This window comes from Heptranchias perlo, chromosome 6 (genome assembly GCF_035084215.1).
Source record: "Heptranchias perlo isolate sHepPer1 chromosome 6, sHepPer1.hap1, whole genome shotgun sequence".
In the NCBI taxonomy this organism is placed as follows: domain Eukaryota; kingdom Metazoa; phylum Chordata; class Chondrichthyes; order Hexanchiformes; family Hexanchidae; genus Heptranchias; species Heptranchias perlo.
In genome coordinates, this window is record NC_090330.1 from 3,344,982 (window position 1) to 3,364,981 (window position 20,000).

Here is a 20,000-nt window from a genome sequence, read left to right on the forward strand (position 1 = left end):
TGGCTAACACTGGGTGATTGGATTGTCTCTGGACCGTGCCTGTCATTGTGCGGTCAGGGCATGTGGATGTGGAATGCGATTTGCGTGGGTTGATATTCTGTAGTTTTCTTTCATTACTTTTGGCCAGATTACACGGAATGGATCTTCACGGCAGGTTTAGGCGAGGCTGATTGTCTCTCTCGGGACGTTGAATGTGGTGGGTTGATTCCCTTGATGGAGCAGATTGTCCAAGGTCCATGGAAGATATAGGATCTTGGGCATGGCAATATTTTTAAGGGAAATCTGGCCTCTGTCCTCTGTCCCTTTGTGCATTCCTCCCTCCCTCTCTTTGCTCCTTCTGGCATCTCGCTCCAGAATTCCCTCCCTAAACCCCCCCCCCCCCCACCTCCTTCTCCTCCTGCAAGACCCTCCTTAAAAGCCACCTCTTTGACCCAGCTTTCGGTCACCCCTCCTTACATCTCCTTCTTTGGCTCAAGTCCGTCTTTATCTGATTGGGCCTCTGCGCAGAGTTTTTACAGCTGTTTAGCAAGGATATGTTGACCCCCCCTCCTCCAATTGCAGACCCCCTCCCACCTCTGCCAACGACTGGGAGTAAAGACCCTTTCTCTAGATTTTCAGTCGAGAACCTGCCTGCCTTCGGGACAGAGACAACCCTGGTGGACAGGCTATTAACTGGGCCTCCACTCCCCTCTGCCCCTGCTGAACGAGTTAAGTATTCTTGCCTGCAGCTAGACTGAAGTTAGCCTGAGAGAAATCTCCTATATGCTGTTGTAATTATCCTTTGTTCAGTTGTACAGAGCCTTGGTCAGACCCTGTCCGGAGAGACTGCGTTCAGTTCTGGGCCCCGCCCCTCAGGAAGGATATATTGGCCTTGGAGGGGGTGCAGCGCAGATTTACCAGAATGATACCGGGGATTAAAAGCTTTAAATTATGAGGATAAGTTGCATAAACTTGGCTTGCATTCCCTTGAGTTTAGAAGATTGAGGGATGAACTATTGGAGATGTTTAAAATGATAGGGTAGATAGAGAGAAACTATTTCCTTCTGGAGGAATCCAGAACAAGGGGGCACAATCTTAAAATTAGAGCCAGGCCGTTCAGGGGTGAAATCAGGACGCACTTTTTCACACAAAGGGGAGTGGAAATCTGGAACTCTCTTTCCCCCAAAAGGCTGTGGATGCTGGGGGTCAATTGGAGCTTTCAAGACTAAGATCGATCGATTTTTGTTGGGATATCGAGGGATACGGAGCAAAGGCGGGTAAATGGAGTTGAGGTACAGATCCAATAGAATGGCGGAAGAGGCTCGAGGGGCCGAATGGCCTCCTCCTGTTCCTATGTTTTAAAATCCCTCTGCTATTTGTACCATTGATTTTGGAGTTTCTGGCGTGGAGCTGTACCCCATCCCGAACGGGTGCTTGAGCTGTTGCTTTGGTTACACCTAACATTGGCTCCAGTTCCTTTTACCCTTTTCTCATCCAGCAGGAACGCTCCAGAACGTGAAAACCCTGGAGGGAAGCAACGACGGAATAACCAGCATCGAGTTCGACCCCTCGGTGAGTTGAGAGGAGCCTCGAATTTGGAGAATTCGGGGCAGGAATTGATAATGAGATGGACGACAGCGTAAGCACCGGAGGGGGGAGGGGGGGAACGAAACATGGATTGTTAGCTCTTCCCTCCCCCCTGTCCCGTCCCCCGAACCGATGGGTGTGCGTACACCCGCTAAGCCAATGTGGAAGTGAGCCATTCAGGTCGAAAAGGTCCTCGCTTCGGACACTGGTCCGTGCGGAAGTAACTATTCGCAGCTGGAACGATGTTTTGGATTGATCTCGATTTATCCCCGTGGCTCATTGGCCAGCACTCTCTCGCCTCCGAGTCAGAAGATCGCGGGTTCGAGCCCCCACTCCGGAAACCCGAGCACGTAATCCAGGCTGACGCTCCCGGTGCCAGTACTGAGGGAGTGCTGCACTGTCGGAGGTGCCGTCTTTCGGATGGGACGTTAAACCGAGGCCCCGTCTGCCCTCTCGGGCGGATGTTAAAGATCCCATGGCCACTATTTCATGATGTGGAGATGCCGGTGATGGACTGGGGTGGACAAATGTAAGGACTTGCACAACACCAGGTTATAGTCCAACAGCTTTATTTGAAATCACAAGCTTTCGGAGCTTTCCTCCTTCATCAGGTGAGTGAAGGGTTCTAAAAACACACAGCATATATAGTCAGAGAACAATGCCTGGTGGTTACAGATAATCTTTCCAACTGCCCCCTATCACACCTCGGCTGGGAGACGATCACACCAATCAAAGGAGTCGTTGGTGTTCAGACAGGTTAGCCACGGAAAACATTACATCCCAGGATACTGAATACACAATGGGTCAGATCACAAAGACAGAGAGAGAAAAAGAGACCCGAAAGGGTCTTCAATTTCAAAGAAGAGCAGGGGGACTTCTCCCCGGGGGAGCCCTGGCCAATATTTGTCCCTCAACCAACTAAAAAAAAACAGATGTAACATTGCTGTTTGTGGGATCTTGCTGTGCGCAAGTTGGCTGCTGCGTTTCTTACATTTACAACAGTGATCACATTTCAAAAGCTGTACAGCGCTTTGGGACATCGTGAAAGGCACTATATAAATGCAAGTTCTCTCATTTGATGTACCCGTCAAGAATGATTCCATAATTTGCAACTAATCCTCTCCCCAGCAGAATACATTAGTTTGCTCGTCAATTGGGTTGTCAATCAAAGTTGCATTTTGGGTATCCGGGTACACGTCACAGGCGACTGACCCTCCCCTAACAACCCAGCGTTGGTGGGGTCATGACCCCCCTACCCCTCCCTCCCTTCCCCCGCCCCTGCCAATCATATTGAAGGTCGGCCAAGGCAACTTTGGGGGGGAACGGCCTTCGTATCGTTCCCAGGGACCTCCTGTCACCCATCTTCGGGTTTTATGAATGAAAGTGGCCAAGGGATAGTTCAAAGAGCAGGAGGTGAGTCACTGCCTAATGGAGGGTCAGGTGCCTGTGTCAGAAGGTCGTCACGACCCTGCGCATTTACTGGACTGTCCTCTTTGCGCTGGTAAGTTTTTATCCCAGGGTTCATTTCCCGGTTGTTGACGCCTGACAAGACTTCCTTGTCGACCGGGAGTGCGTTTTGGGAAATCGCATGCAGGCAGCCCGTGAATATCCATCCCAGTGAAAGAAAGAACGAACTTGCATTTATATAGCGCCTTTCACGACCTCAGGAACGTCCCAAAGCGCTTTACAGCCAATGAAGTACTTTATTGAAGTGTGGTCACTGTTGTAATGTAGGAAACGCAGCAGCCAATCTGCGCACAGCAAGATCCCACAAACAGCAATGCGATAATGACCAGACGGTCTGTGATTTAAAAAAAAATTCTCTTCTTTCCGTTCTTGTAAAGCAGTCTGTGCTCTCTTGATGTCCCTTTGCAGAAAGCCCAATCCTAAATCTAATATCCAACATATTATTAGTGTTGCTTTAAGAATGTTCTGGGATCATTGCATCCTATCTGTGCATGTAAGTATAGATTCATAGAAAGATACAGCACAGAAGGAGGCCATTTGGCCCATCCTGCCTGTGCCGGCTCTTTGAAAGAGCTGTCCAATTAGTCCCACTCCCCTGCTCTTTCCCCGTAGCCCTGCACATTTTTCCCCTTCAAATATTTATTCAATTCCCTTTTGAAAGTTATTATTGAATCTGCTTCCACCGCCCTTTCAGGCAGCGCATTCCAGATCAGAACAACTCACTGCGTAAAAGAGTTTCCCCTCATCTCGCCCCTGGCTCTTTTCCAATTACCTTAAATCTGTGTCCTCTGGTTACCGACCCTTCTACCACTGGAATCAGTTTCTCCTTATTTACTCCATCAAAACCCCTCATGATTTTGAACACCTCTATCAAATCTTCCCTTAACTTTCTCTGCTCCAAGGAGAACAACCCCAGCTTCTCCAGTCTCTCCACGTAACTGAAGTCCCTCATCCCTGGTACCGTTCCAGTAAATCTCCTCTGCACCCTCTCTAAGGCCTGACAACCTTCCTAAAGTGCGGTGCCCAGAATTGGACACAATACTCCAGCCGGGGCCTAACCAGTGTTTTATAAAGGTTTAGCATAACTTCCTTGCTTTTGTACTCTGTGACTCTATTAATAAAGCCCAGGATCCCATATATTTTTTCAACAGCCTTCTCAACTTGTCCTGCCACTTTCAAAGACTTGTGTACATACACCCCCAGGTTTCTCTGTTCCTGCTCCCCCTTTTAAAGTTGTACCATTTTGTTTATATTGCCTCTCCTCATTCTTCTTACCAAAAAGGTTATCTACAGATTTTGCATGAGGACAGGATTTAAGGTAGTTGTAAAGGGAGTGTAGGGCGACAGAGAGTGAGAGGTCCAACTTCCACACCTTGTAGCATCTGCCTAGTTTCTACCCCTCCTTGTCAGGCATCGCACCAAGGGAATATCCGTGGGCCCCCCCACCGACAGGAAACCAGCTATTTGGTCAGGAGATGGGGAGCAGCCATTTTCTGTTTCCTCCCCTCGTATAACCCGTTTACCCTTGCCCGGAAATTACTGACCGCGCCTGGAAAACCGGTTCCTAGTTCAATATTGTTTTATTTTCTCTTTCCCCGTAGGGCCTGCAGATCCTGGCAGGATCCTACGATAACACCGCGCGTCTGTGGAGTCTGAAGGACTGCGAGCTGAAGGTAGGCCGGACGAGATTCCCTTTTTGTTTTGTCGGCACTCTCTGACCTTTGTTAGGTCGTCTATGGTACAGGCGAGGAACATAAGGGGAAGGAAAGAAAGAACTTGCATTTATATAGCGCCTGTCCCGACCTCAGGACGTCCTAAAGCGCTTTACAGCCAATGAAGCACTTTCTTGAAATGTAGTCACTGTTGTTGCAACATAAGGAAACGTGCTGCAGCTCTACAAAACCCTGGTTAGACCGCACCTGGAGTACTGTGAGCAGTTCTGGGCACCGCACCTTCGGAAGGACATATTGGCCTTGGAGGGAGTGCAGCGTAGGTTTACTAGAATGATACCCGGACTTCAAGGGTTCAGTTACGAGGAGAGATTGCACAAATTACGGTTGTATTCTCTAGAGTTTCGAAGGTTAAGGGGTGATCTGATCGAAGTTTATAAGATATTAAGGGGAACAGATAGGGTGGATAGAGAGAAACTATTTCCACTGGTTGGGGATTCTAGGAGTAGGGGGCACAGTCTAAAAATTAGAGCCAGACCTTTCAGGAGCGAGATTAGAAAACATTTCTACACACAAAGGGTGGTAGAAGTTTGGAACTCTCTTCCGCAAACGGCAATTGATACTAGCTCAATTGCTAAATTTAAATCTGAGATAGATAGCTTTTTGGCAACCAAAGGTATTAAGGGATATGGGCCAAAGGCAGGTATATGGAGTTAGATCACAGATCAGCCATGATCTTATCAAATGGCGGAGCAGGCACGAGGGGCTGAATGGCCTACTCCTGTTCCTATGTGGCAGCCCATTTGCGCACAGCAAGATCCCACAAAGAGCAATGTGATAATGATGGTATAATCTTGGCTAAGGGATAGATATTAGCAGACAGAATGTTGAGCTGAGTCAGTCGAGTACAAGTCCATGTGCTCCTTATTTGGGTTCCTCAGTCATAGAATCCGATTAGGTACAGTATAGAAGGAGGCCACTCGGCCCGTTGTACGGGTCCCACACGTTTGGATTTCGCTGCATCTCCGCGGCTAAATCCAAAAGCGCCGTGGCCCCTGTTGGGACGCAGTTATTTTCCCCAGACATCTTCTTGCGAGCAGCTCCGTAACGTGCCTTTCCTGGTTACAAAAACATCACCTCCCCTTTAAGCTGTCGTCGGCCTTTCAGAGCCTGCAGCTCCCCAGCCAGCTTCCCCGGGGCAGCTCTCGCTATTGCCTCTCCCTCCCTCTCTCCCTCTGCTTTTATGCTGGGGATCCAAAAACTCCAGTTGCCATCCTTATCTGTTTGTAATCGTCTAACTGGATAAAGCCTAATTTCATCACTCGGAGGGTTTGTGAATCTTTGGAATTCTCTACCCCAGAGGGCTGTGGATGCTGAGTCATTGAATATATTCAAGGCTGAGATGGATAGATTTTTGGACTCCAGGGGAATCGAGGGATATGGGGATCGGGCGGGAAAGTGGAGTTGAGGTCGAAGATCAGCCATGATCTGATTGAATGGCGGAGCAGGCTCGAGGGGCCGTACGGCTGACCCCTGCTGCAATTTTTTTTAATGTTCTTACGTTTGGGCTTTGATTCCATATTGGATTTTTTTTTTTACAATTTTGTTTCTTTTGTTCTTCCTTGTGTGTTGCGTTTAGCAAACTCTCTCAGGTCACAGTGCAAAGGTCACAGCGGCAAAGTTCAAATCTTATTTCCGAGAAGCGGTCACAGCAAGCCACGACAGGACGCTCAAAATCTGGGACCTGAACAAAGCTGCCTGTGAGTAAGTTCTGTTTGATATTCCTGGTTTTATAGTTAGTGGGAGAGGGTGTACCTGATCCTCATCCCATATTGTAAACTGCTGCCTCACTTCTCATCTTCTCTCTGGTCTTGTCCTGCCGTTTCTCCCCTCTCTCCTGTTGTGTCTCTTCCCTTTTTCATCTTTGTCTTGTCTGATCTTTTATCTCATTTAACATTTTGTCCTCCCCTCGTCACTCCTGGACTTGCCCCCTCCCCCTCGTCGCTCCAGGACTTGCCCCCTCCCCTCGTCACTCCTGGACTTGCCCCCTCCCCTCGTCGCTCCTGGATTTGCCCCCTCCCCCTTGTCACTCCTGGACTTGCCCCCTCCCCCTCGTCGCTCCTGGACTTGCCCCCTCCCCCCTCGTCGCTCCGGGACCTGCCCCCTCCCCCCTCGTCGCTCCGGGACCTGCCCCCTCCCCCCTCGTCGCTCCGGGACCTGCCCCCTCCCCCCTCGTCGCTCCGGGACCTGCCCCCTCCCCCCTCGTCGCTCCGGGACCTGCCCCCTCCCCCCTCGTCGCTCCGGGACCTGCCCCCTCCCCCCTCGTCGCTCCGGGACCTGCCCCCTCCCCCTCGTCACTCCGGGACCTGCCCCCTCCCCCCTCGTCGCTCCGGGACCTGCCCCCTCCCCCCTCGTCGCTCCGGGACCTGCACCCTCCCCCTCGTCCCTCCTGGACCTGCCCCCTCCCCCCTCGTCGCTCCGGGACTTGCCCCCTCCCCCCTCGTCGCTCCGGGACCTGCCCCCTCCCCCCTCGTCGCTCCGGGACCTGCACCCTCCCCCTCGTCCCTCCTGGACCTGCCCCCTCCCCCCTCGTCGCTCCGGGACTTGCCCCCTCCCCCCTCGTCGCTCCAGGACTTGCCCCCTCCCCCTCGTCCCTCCTGGACCTGCCCCCTCCCCCTCGTCCCTCCTGGACCTGCCCCCTCCCCCCTCGTCGCTCCGGGACTTGCCCCCTCCCCCCTCGTCGCTCCAGGACTTGCCCCCTCCCCCTCGTCCCTCCTGGACCTGCCCCCTCCCCCTCGTCACTCCGGGACCTGCCCCCTCCCCCTCGTCACTCCGGGACCTGCCTCCTCCCCCCTCGTCACTCCGGGACCTGCCCCCTTTATTCTTCTGCTATTTCATCACCAATCTCTCTTCTGTCTGGTGCTGATACCTGTGGTTTTATTAGTGTCTCCCAGCCCTGTCGTGGGGGAAAGCAATGACACTGGCGAATTAACTCGCCCGGAAAGGAAAATGGAGAGGTGGGTGGGCTCAGACCACTTCCACCTCGGGACCGTGCCACCTGTGCGATCGCATCGAGCACCGAGCCAGTCGGGGGCCCGGACCGGATGCAGATTAATTAGGTAGCGTTTAATATCATTAACTAGTAAAGAAAGAAAGAACTTGCATTTCTATCGCACCTTTCACCACCTCAGGACGTCGCAAAGAGCTTGACAGCCAATGAAGTACTTTTTGAAGTGTAATCACTGTTGCAGTGTGGCAGCCATTAACGCACAGCAAGATCCCACAAACAGCAATGTGATAATTGACCAGACAATCTGTTTTAGTGATGTTGGTTGGGACGCTGCATTCAGAGCAGGGGAGTGGGACTAATTAGATAGCTCTTTCAAAGATCCAGCACAGGCACGATGGGCCGAATGGCCTCCTTCTGTGCTGTACCTATTATGATACGACGAAGTATTTATCCAATTCCCTTTTGAAAGTTATTATTGAATCTGCTTCCACCGCCCTTTCAGGCAGCGCATTCCAGATCAGAACAACTCTCTGCGTAAAAGAATGTTTCCTCATGCCGCCTCTGGTTTTTTTTGCCGATCACCTTAAATCTGTGTCCTCTGGTTACCGACCCTCCTGCCACTGGAAACAGTTTCTCCTTATTTACTCCATCAAAACACTTCATGATTTTGAACACCTCAATTAAATCTCCTCTTAACCTTCTCTGTTCTGAGGAGAACAATCCCAGCTTCTCCAGTCTCTCCACATGACTGAAGTCCCTCATCCCTGGTACCATTCTAGTAAATCTCCTCTACACCCTCTCTAAGGCCTTCACAACCTTCCTACAGTGTAGTGCCCAGAATTGGGGACAATACTCCGGCCGGGGCCTAACCAGTGTTTTATAAAGGTTCAGCATAACTTTTTTAAAATTCGTTCATGGGATGTGGGCGTCGCTGGCGAGGCCGGCATTTATTGCCCATCCCTAATTGCCCTTGAGAAGGTGGTGGTGAGCTGCCTTCTTGAACCGCTGCAGTCTGTGTGGTGAAGGTTCTCCCACAGTGCTGTTAGGAAGGGAGTTCCAAGATTTTGACCGGAACGGCGATATATTTCCAAGTCGGGATGGTGTGTGACTTGGAGGGGAACGTGCAGGTGGTGGTGTTCCCCTGTGCCTGCTGCCCTTGTCCTTCTAGATGGTAGAGGTCGCGGGTTTGGGAGGCGCTGTCAAAGAAGCCTTGGCGAGTTGCTGCGGTGCATCCTGTGGATGGTACACACTGCAGCCACAGTGCGCCGGTGGTGAAGGGAGTGAATGTTTAGGGTGGTGGATGGGGTGCCAATCAAGCGGGCTGCTTTGTCCTGGATGGTGTCGAGCTTCTTGAGTGTTGTTGGAGCTGCACTCATCCAGGCAAGTGGAGAGTATTCCATCACACTCCTGACTTGTGCCTTGTAGATGGTGGAAAGGCTTTGGGGAGTCTGGAGGTGAGTCACTCACCGCAGAATACCCAGCCTCTGACCTGCTCTCGTAGCCGCAGTATTTATATGGCTGGTCCAGTTAAGTTTCTGGTCAATGGTGACCCCCAGGATGTTGATGGGGGATTTGGCAATGGTAATGCTGTTGAATGTCAAGGGGAGGTGGTTAGACTCTCTCTTGTTGGAGATGGTCATTGCCTGGCACTTATCTGGCGCGAATGTTACTTGCCACTTATGAGCCCAAGCCTTGATGTTGTCCAGTTCTTGCTGCATGCGGGCTCGGACTGCTTCATTATCTGAGGGGTTGCGAATGGAACTGAACACTGTGCAATCATCAGCGAACATCCCCATTTCTGACCTTATGATGGAGGGAAGGTCATTGATGAAGCAGCTGAAGATGGTTGGGCCGAGGACACTGCCCTGAGGAACTCCTGCAGCAATGTCCAGGGGCTGAGATGATTGGCCTCCAACAACCACTACCATCTTCCTTTGCGCTAGGTATGACTCCAGCCACTGGAGAGTTTTCCCCCTGATTCCCATTGACTTTAATTTTACTAGGGCTCCTTGGTGCCACACTCTGTCAAATACTGCCTTGATGTCAAGGGCAGTCACTCTCACCTCACCTCACCTGGAATTCAGCTCTTTTGTCCATATTTGGACCAAGGCTGTAATGAGGTCTGGAGCCGAGTGGTCCTGGCAGAACCCAAACTGAGCATCGGTGAGCAGGTTATTGGTGAGTAAGTGCCGCTTGATAGCACTGTCGACGACACCTTCCATCACTTTGCTGATGATTGAGAGTAGGCTGATGGGGCGGTAATTGGCCGGATTGGATTTGTCCTGCTTTTTGTGGACAGGACATACCTGGGCAATTTTCCACATTGTCGGGTAGATGCCAGTGTTGTAGCTGTACTGGAACAGCTTGGCTAGAGGCGTGGCTAGTTCTGGAGCACAAGTCTTCAGCACTACAGCTGGGATGTTGTCAGGGCCCATAGCCTTTGCTGTATCCAGTGCACTCAGCCATTTCTTGATATCACGTGGAGTGAATCGAATTGGCTGAAGACTGGCTTCTGTGATGGTGGGGATATCGGGAGGAGGCCGAGATGGATCATCCACTCGGCACTTCTGGCTGAAGATGGTTGCAAACGCTTCAGCCTTGTCTTTTGCACTCACGTGCTGGACTCCGCCATCATTGAGGATGGGGATGTTTGCAGAGCCTCCTCCTCCCGTTAGTTGTTTAATTGTCCACCACCATTCACGACTGGATGTGGCAGGACTGCAGAGCTTTGATCTGATCCGTTGGTTGTGGAATCGCTTAGCTCTGTCTATAGCAAGTTGCTTCCGTTGTTTGGCATGCATGTAGTCCTGTGTTGTAGCTTCACCAGGTTGGCACCTCATTTTTAGGTACGCCTGGTGCTGCTCCTGGCATGCTCTTCTACACTCCTCATTGAACCAGGGTTGATCCCCTGACTTGTTGGTAATGGTAGAGTGAGGAATATGCCGGGCTGTGAGGTTACAGATTGTGCTGGAATACAATTCTGCTGCTGCTGATGGCCCACAGCGCCTCATGGATGCCCAATTTTGAGCTGCTAGATCTGTTCTGAATCTATCCCATTTAGCACGGTGGTAGTGCCACACAACATGTTGGATGGTGTCCTCAGTGCGAAGACGGGATTTCATCTCCACGAGGACTGTGCGGTGGTCACTCCTACCAATACTGTCATGGACAGATGCATTTGCGACAGGTAGATTGGTGAGGAAGAGGTCAAGTAGGTTTTTCCCTCGTGTTGGTTCGCTCACCACCTGCCGCAGGCCCAGTCTGGCAGCTTTGTCCTTCAGGATTCAGTCAGTCGTGGTGCTACCGAGCCACTCTTGGTGATGGACATTTAAGTCCCCCACCCAGAGTACATTCTGTGCCCTTGCTACCCTCAGTGCTTCCTCCAAGTGGTGCTCAACATGAAGGAGGACTGATTCATCAGCTGAGGGAGGACGGTAGGTGGTAATCAGCAGGAGGTTTCCTTGCCCATGTTTGACCTGATGCCATGAGATTTCATGAGTTCCAGCGTTAATGTTGAGGACTCCCAGGGCCACTCCCTCCTGACTGTATATCACTGTACCGCCACCTCTGGTGGGTCTGTCCTGCCGGTGGGACAGGACATACCCAGGGATGGTGATGGAGGAGTCTGGGACGTTGGCTGAAAGATATGATTCTGTAAGTATGGCTATGTCAGGCTGTTGCTTGACTGGTCTGTGGGACAGCTCTCCCAATTTTGGCACAAGTCCCCAGATGTTAGTGAGGAGGACCTTGCAGGGTCAACTGGGCTTGGTTTGCTTTTGTTGTGTCCGATGCCTAGTGGTCCGTCCGTGACTTTTTTTAGCGAGATTGTACAACTGAGTGGCTTGCTCGGCCATTTCAGAGGGCGATTTACAATCAACCGCATTGCTGTGGGTCTGGAGTCACATATAGACCAGACCGGGTAAGGACAGCAGGTTTCCTTCCCTAAAGGACATTAGTGAACCAGATGGGTTTTTACAACAATCCGGTAGTTTCATGGCCACCATTACTGATACTAGTATTTTTTAATTCCAGATTTATTTAATTAATTGAATTTAAATTCCTTGCTTTCGTACTCTATGCCTCTATTAATAAAGCCCAGGATCCCTCATGTTTTTTTAACAGCTTTCTCAAACGATCAAAGAAAATGAAAAGACAACACAATTTTTTTTTAATGACCCTGTGATTTTTCTCCTGAGTTTTTGCTGGCAGCAGCGTCCAGGAGATTAATCTTCAATTCCTGGAGACTCCAGGACAATCCTGGGGGGGTTAGCAACCCCTAATTGCGCCGTGCCCAAACAGGATCGGCCGAGGTGTGTGGGAATTACAGAGCCCGTTGTTGCGCTCAGAGACGATGTGTGACATGAGGTTATTGTCAACAGGGGCAAAACGGTGGAATTACAACAAAAGAAGTTCCTGCTTTATTACATATTGATTGGATTCCAGCTTGGAACTGTTGTGGCTGAGGGCCAATTGAAAACTTCAAAACTGAGATCAATAGATTATTGTTCGGTGAGGGAATCAAGGGATTTGAAAACGAGGGATAGATGGAGTTAAGATACAGATCGGCCGGGATCTAACTTAATGGCAGAACAGGCTCGAGGGGCTGAATGGCCTCCTCCTGTTCTTATGTTCCTAACTCAGTCCAAGGTATCCATCATTTTTATATATAAACCTATCCCACTAACTATTAGATTCTGACGTGGAATGCACTGTCAGGTATCCGTTATTTAATATATAAATCGTTCAAACCCTTTGATAAATTTCCACATAACTGAAGTCCCTCATCCCTGGTACTATTCTAGCAAAATCTCTTCCGCACCCTCTCAGCCTGCGGTTCACTCCTATCCCAGATATCCGTTACTCTCCCTGCAGCATTTATAATGAGTTCCAACCCTTCCCATGAAAGTGATTCACGTTTCTGTGGGATCGTTTCAGGAGGTTTCATTCTCAGTGGTGTCAATGGCCCAGGAGAGATTAAACCCCTTCAGGGGTGAGTGTATCTGGGGTGAGGCCTTCGTTCGATGGCCAGGTTTGTCTGACCGATCTGTTTTTTTTTTGTTTCTGCTGTGTTTCATTTCCTTTTTTTTTTGGTGCCAGGCGTGAAATCGATCCACGTTCCCTCTCGCTGCAGCGACATCGTTTGTTCCGATTATTTCATCATCAGCGGTCACTTTGACAAGACAATCCGACTCTGGGACTGTAGGTAAGGGGTTTGAAGAGGTCTCTCAGATGGCACGATGACTGGTGTGTCGGAGAGTGCAAGTACGAAAAGTCCATTTGTCCCTTCCTTCCAAACACTTGCTAACCCTCCCTATTACAACAAGTCAGGAAATTCCCAGAAGGTTGTAATGTAAGAAACGCAGCAGCCAGTTTGCGCACAGCAAGATCCCACAAACAGCAATGAGGTAATGACCTGATAATCTGTGTTTTTTAGTGATGTTGGTCGAGAGATAAATATTGGCCCCAGGACACTGGGGAGAACTCCCCTGCTCCTCCTTGAAATAGTGGCCACGGGATCTATTACTTCCACCTGAGAGGGCAGACGGGGCCTCGGTTTAACGTCTCATCCGAAAGGCGGCACCTCCCACAGAGACTTGAGCACGTAATCGAGGCCGACACTTCCAATGCAGCCCTCCCTCAGTACCGGCACTGAGAGTGTCGGCCTGGATTATGTGTTCAAGTCTCTGGAGTGGGATTTGAACCCATTACCTTCAGACTCAGAGGTGAGAGTGCTGCCCAGGGAGCCGCGATTCCTGTCCTCTCTGCTTTGCAGCTCCCTTGTGTCCTTCCTGCTCTCGAGCGTCTTTTCTTTCCAACTGTTCCTTTAGTTCCCAGTGTCTTGTATTCCCTCGAGTATAGGAGATTGAGGGGTTCACCTGATCGAGGTGTTTGAAATGTTAAAGGCATTCGATAGGGTGGATACGGAGAAACTATTTCCTCTGCTGGGGGAATCAATAACGAGGTGGCTTAATCTTAAAATTAGAGCTGGGACGTTCAGGAGTGAAATCGGGAAGTGTTTTTTCACACAACGGGGAGTGGAAATCTGGAATTCTGTCCCCCAAAAGGCTGTGGATGCTGGGAGATAATTGGAGCTTTCAAGACTGAGGTCGATAGATTTATGTTGGGTAAGGGTATCGAGGGATATGGAGTTGAGGAGCAGGTCAGCCTTGATCTAATTGAATGGCGGAATGTTGCCTTTTATTGCTAGGGGGATAGAATATAAAAACAGGGAGGTATTGCTGCAGTTATATAAGGTATTGGTGAGACCGCACCTGGAATACTGCATACAGTTTTGGTCTCCATATTTAAGAAAAGACATACTTGCTCTCGAGGCAGTACAAAGAAGGTTCACTCGGTTAATCCCGGGGATGAGGGGGTGGACATATGAGGAGAGGTTGAGTAGATTGGGACTCTACTCATTGGAGTTCAGAAGAATGAGAGGCGATCTTATTGAAACATATAAGATTGTGAAGGGGCTTGATCGGGTGGATGCGGTAAGGATGTTCCCAAGGATGGGTGAAACTAGAACGAGGGGGCATAATCTTAGAATAAGGGGCTGCTCTTTCAAAACTGAGATGAGGAGAAACTTCTTCACTCAGAGGGTAGTAGGTCTGTGAAATTTGCTGCCCCAGGAAGCTGTGGAAGCTACATCATTAAATAAATTTAAAACAGAAATAGACAGTTTCCTAGAAGTAAAGGGAATTAGGGGTTACGGGGAGCGGGCAGGAAATTGGACATGAATTTAGATTTGAGGTTAGGATCAGATCAGCCATGATCTTATTGAATGGCGGAGCAGGCTCGAGGGGCCGATTGGCCTACTCCTGCTCCTATTTCTTATGTTCTTATGTAACAGGCTCAAGGGGCTGAATGGCCTCCTCCTGTTCCTAAAACGCCTATTTTCTTCTCCCACCAAACCTGCTAACGTCATTGGGACCTGGAACTTCCCCACAATGGAGACGCTTGTGTTTGTGCTTTTAAAATTCTCATCCTTGTTTTCAAATCCCTCCACGGCCTCGCCCCTCCCCTATCTCTCTAACCACCACCAGCCCCTACAACCCTCCGAGATCTCTGCGCTCCTCCAATTCTGGCCTCTTGCGCCTCCCCGATTTTAATCGCCCCACCATTGGCGGCCGTGCCTTCAGCCGCCTCGGCCCTAAGCTCTGGAATTCCCTCCCTAAACCTCTCCGCCTCTCTCTCCTCCTTTTAAGACGCTCCTTAAAACCTCCCTCTTCGACCAGGCTTTTGGTCACCTGTCCTAATAACTCATTATGTGGCTCGGTGTCAAATTTTTTTCTGATTTACGCTCCTGTGAAGCGCCTTGGGACGTTTTACTGCGTTAAAAGGCGCTATATAAATTCAAGTGGTTATTTGTCGCTCTGCAGGACTGGGACCAACACGGATGAGATTCCACTGCAGGGGAAGGTGACGTCCCTGGACATCAACTCTGACCGCACGCAGCTGCTCAGCTGCTCGCGGGACGATCTGCTGAAAGTGACGGACTTGCGGATGAACGAGGTCAGACAAGAGCTCAGGTACGACGCGGCCGAGGTATCCGCGGGAGGGCCGGGAAGCGCGCGGCAAAACCCCATTTTTTGTTTTCCGCCTTAGAAGTTGGCCCCGCTCCCCTTTTCCAGCGATTTGTCCAAAGTTAACTTTTCCTCTTTTTTTTTTTTCCCCCCCCCCAAACAACAACAACTTGCATTTATATAGCGCCTTTAATATAGTAAAAACGTCCCAAGGCGCTTCATGGGAGCGATTATCAGACAAAATCTGATAGCGAGATATTGGTCAAAGAGGTAGGTTTTAAGGAGCGTCTTAAAGGAGGAGAGAGAGAGGCGGAGAGGTTTAGGGAGGGAATTCCAGAGCTTAGGGCCCGAGGCAGCTGAAGGCACGGCCGCCGATGGAACGGGATGCGCAAGAGGCCAGAATTGGAGGAGCGCAGAGATCTCGGAGGGTTGTAGGGGCTGGAGGGAGGTTACAGAGAGAGAGGGAGGGGGCGAGGGCCATGGAGAGATTTGAAAACAAGGATGAGAATTTAAAAAAAAAAAATCCCCTCCCCAACTACCAACACCAACTTTCTCCACCTGTGATTCCTCAGGCCCCACGGACTCCCGCTGCACCGCAACCAGCTGGCGGTAGCCACCCCGAGTCGCTGGTCATTCCCTTCCCCCCCCCCTGCCAATCTTCACCCCCCCCCCTCCCCTTCCTGCTCCCCAAGTTGATGACTCTCACTGGGGCACGTGACCAGGAGCACCAGCAGCTCCATGGTTTCGCCATGTGCGTGACAAAGAGCGTCAACGGGCTGTCAGGCCATGGGGTGCATCGCATCCTGTTATCACACATACACAAATCAGTTGAGAAGTTAAAAAAGCATATGGGATCCTGGGCTTTATTAATAGAGGCATAGAGTACAAAAGCAAGGAAGTTACGCTAAACCTTTGTAAAACACTGGTTAGGCCTCAGCTGGAGTATTGTATTAGAAGATTCAGGGGAGATTTAATAGAGGTGTTAGGAACATAGGAACAGGAGTAGGCCATTCAGCCCCTCGTGCCTGCTCCGCCATTTGATAAGATCATGGCTGATCTGTGATCTAACTCCATATACCTGCCTTTGGCCCATATCCCTTAATACCTTTGGTTGCCAAAAAGCTATCTATCCCAGATTTAAATTTAGCAATTGAGCTAGTATCAATTGCCGTTTGCGGAAGAGAGTTCCAAACTTCTACCACCCTTTGTGTGTAGAAATGTTTTCTAATCTCGCTCCTGAAAGGTCTGGCTCTAATTTTTAGACTGTGCCCCCTACTCCTAGAATCCCCAACCAGTGGAAATAGTTTCTCTCTATCCACCCTATCCGTTCCCCTTTATTACCTTATGATATGTTCAAAATCATGAAGGGTTTTGATAGAGTAAATAAGGAGAAACTGTTTCCACTGGCAGGAGGGTCGGTAACCAGAGGACACAGATTTAAGGTGATCGGCAAAAGAACCAGAGGGGAGATGAGGAAACATTTTTTTTACGCAGCGAGTTGTTCTGATCTGGAATGCGCTGCCTGAAAGGGCGGTGGAAGCAGATTCAATAATAACTTTCAAAAGGGAATCGGATAAATACTTGAAGGGAAAAAATTTGCAGGGCTACGGGGAAAGAGCAGGGGGAGTGGGACTAATTGGATAGCTCTTTCAAAGGGCCGGCACAGGCACGATGGGCCGAATGGCCTCCTTCTGTGCTGTATCATTCTATGATTCCGATGACTATATTTTCCTGTAGCGGGTGGAGGGGAGATGTCGGTGGGCCACTGGGTGTTGATCAAGGCACTGGCTGATTTTTTTCTTCCTTTCTGTTCTCTTCATAATCCCTGGGCAGGCGATCCCAATTCGAGCAGAGACCAGGGACACCGGTCTGTAATGCTCAGTCCCTCAGCACACCGGGGGAGCTGCTGACCACTTTGACAAGGAGAAAAATAAATCCATCCCTTGCTTGCTCAGAAAGAAAAACTTCCTGCTCTCGCTGTATAATCGTACCAATCTGTGTTATCCTTAGGTTATATTTGCTCACTTTTTTCCCTGTTTAAGTCAGCACAGAAACAGGCCATTCGGCCCAACTGGTCTATGCTGGTGTTTATGCTCCACACGAGCCTCCTCCCTCCCTACTTCATCTCACCCTATCAGCATATCCTTCTATTCCTTTCTCCCTCATGTGTTTATTTGGCTTCCCCTTAAATCTATCTATACTATTCACCTCAACTACTCCTTGTGGTAGTGAGTTCCACATTCTCACCACTCTCTGGGTAAAGAAGTTTCTCCTGAATTCCCTATTGGATTTATTAGTGACTATCTTATATTTATGGCCCCCTAGTTTTGGTCTCCCTTACAAGTTGGTTAGACCGCACCTGGAGTACTGTGAGCAGTTCTGGGCACCGCACCTTCGGAAGGACATATTGGCCTTGGAGGGAGTGCAGCGTAGGTTTACTGGAATGATACCCGGACTTCAAGGGTTAAGTTACGAGGAGAGATTGCACAAATTGGGGTTGTATTCTCTAGAGTTTCGAAGGTTAAGGGGTGATCTGATCGAAGTTTATAAGATATTAAGGGGAACAGATAGGGTGGATAGAGAGAAACTATTTCCGCTGGTTGGGGATTCTAGGAGTAGGGGGCACAGTCTAAAAATTAGAGCCAGACCTTTCAGGAGCGAGATTAGAAAACATTTCTACACACAAAGGGTGGTAGAAGTTTGGAACTCTCTTCCGCAAACGGCAATTGATACTCGCTCAATTGCTAAATTTAAATCTGAGATAGATAGCTTTTTGGCAACCAAAGGTATTAAGGGATATGGGCCAAAGGCAGGTATATGGAGCTAGATCACAGATCAGCCATGATCTTATCAAATGGCGGAGCAGGCACGAGGGGCTGAATGGCCTACTCCTGTTCCTATGTTCCTATCTTCTCTACGTCTACCCTATCAAACCCTTTCAGAATTTTGAAGACTTCTATCAGGTCACCCCTCAGCCTTCTCTTTTTTTAGAGAAAAGAGCCCCAGCCTGTTCAATCTTTCCTGATTAGTTCTGGTTCTCTCAGTTCTGGTATCAACCTTGCAAATCTTTTTTGCACCTTCTCCAGTGCCTCTATACCCTTTTTGTAATATGGAGACCAGGACTGTGCACAATAGACCACATTTTTTGTAAATTGTAATAAATAAATTAATAAATAATAATCAATTGCAACTGAAACTTTAAGTAACCAGAAGTAACTGTGAATATTTAAAAATCTTCAACTAAAATTTTAAAGAGAAGGATTGGGCCTGAGTCCTGGACAAGCCTGGGACTCAATTTATGAGCAACCCAGTCACAGGGTTCAGCTGCAGGAGATCAACTGATGATGAATATTAACAATGTTTCAAGCAGATTTAAATCCTTCCTTTCCATCCTTTGTTTCGTATTGCTGGAATCTCTCCATGGTCTCGCCCCCCCTCCCTATCTCTGTAACCCTCCTCCAGCCCTATAACCCTCCGAGATCTCTGCGCTCATCCAATTCTGGCCTCTTACGCATCCCCGATTTCCATCGCTCCACCATTGGCGGCCGTGCCTTCAGCTGCATGTGGCCCTAAGCTCTGGAATTCCCTCCCTAAACCTCTCCACCTCTCTACCTCCTCCTTTAAGATGCTCCTTAAAACCTACCTCTTTGACCAAGCTTTTGGTCACCTAATATCCCTTATGTGGCTCGGTGTCAAATTTTGTTTGATAATCGCTCCTGTGAAGCACCTTGGGACGTTTTACTGCATTGAAGGCGCTATATAAATGCAAGTTGTTGTTGAAGTGTCTATCCTGGTACTTGTATCTGATCAGAAAGGCCTAGCAGAATGACTCTGATTTTCAATGGACAAGTTTCCTTTTCTGGCGGTAATAAGTGGAGGTTTTGTTACAACGAATGTCTCCGACCTTCTGAATTCTTTTTTTTTCTAGAGCTGAAGGGTTTAAATGCGGGGCTGACTGGACCAAAGCGATTTTCAGGTGAGTGAACCTCGATGGTGTGTTGCTCTCGGTCCCTGATTTCTGTTGGATGTCTGTAGTTGATTTTTGCATTGCCGTCAGACTGCTGTTGTGGAAAACATTATCCAGACCCCAGCGGGAACGGTGTGCGCTGTCCTGTTTTACCAGTCCGAAGTAGGATATTATTGTCCTTCCCAGGGGACAGAGAAGGCAACAGAGAGGATTCCAGGTATCGAGAATCTTAAGTTGTGAGGAAAAATGAAGATTGTTTGGCTTGCTTTGAAAGAAAGAAGGAACTTGCATTTATATAGCACCTGTCGGGACGTCCCAAAGCGCTTTACAGCCAATAAAGTACAGTCGCTGATGTAGTGTAGGAAACACGGCAGCCAAATTACGCACAGCAAAGTCACAAGAACATAAGAAATAGGAGCAGGAGTAGGCCATACGGCCCCTCGAGCCTGCTCTGCCATTCAATAAGATCATGGCTGATCTTCTACCTCAACTCTACTTTCCCGCCCGATCCCCATATCCCTTGATTCCCTTAGCGTCCAAAAACGGTCCCACAAACAGCAATGTGATAACCTGTTTTAGTGGTGTTGGTGTTGGCCCAGGACACCGGGGAGAACTCTTCTTCGAAATAGCGGCCATGGGATCTTTTACGTCCAACTGAGGGCAGACGGGGCCTCGGTTTAACGTCTCATCCAAAACATTTTCTTTGGAAAAGGAGGGACGATAGGGTGAATTTCTGTAGGTTAGCGAAGGACAAACTGTACAAGGGTTCCTGCTCTTAATTATCATCCAGCCAC

The 20,000-nt window shown here is 49.4% G+C and overlaps 1 protein-coding gene across 1 annotated transcript in view; it reads left to right on the forward strand.

The window, feature by feature from the left end:
* The window catches only part of LOC137322632 (protein Atg16l2), a 60,528-nt gene that overhangs the window by 19,111 nt on the left and 21,417 nt on the right, over positions 1–20,000 (forward strand). The window contains exons 4-10 of the mRNA XM_067985539.1: positions 128–150; positions 1,478–1,551; positions 4,635–4,706; positions 6,343–6,463; positions 12,811–12,916; positions 15,096–15,245; positions 19,168–19,215. Coding sequence (XP_067841640.1) covers positions 128–150; positions 1,478–1,551; positions 4,635–4,706; positions 6,343–6,463; positions 12,811–12,916; positions 15,096–15,245; positions 19,168–19,215 — 594 coding nt within the window. The remainder of the gene's footprint in view (positions 1–127; positions 151–1,477; positions 1,552–4,634; positions 4,707–6,342; positions 6,464–12,810; positions 12,917–15,095; positions 15,246–19,167; positions 19,216–20,000) is intronic.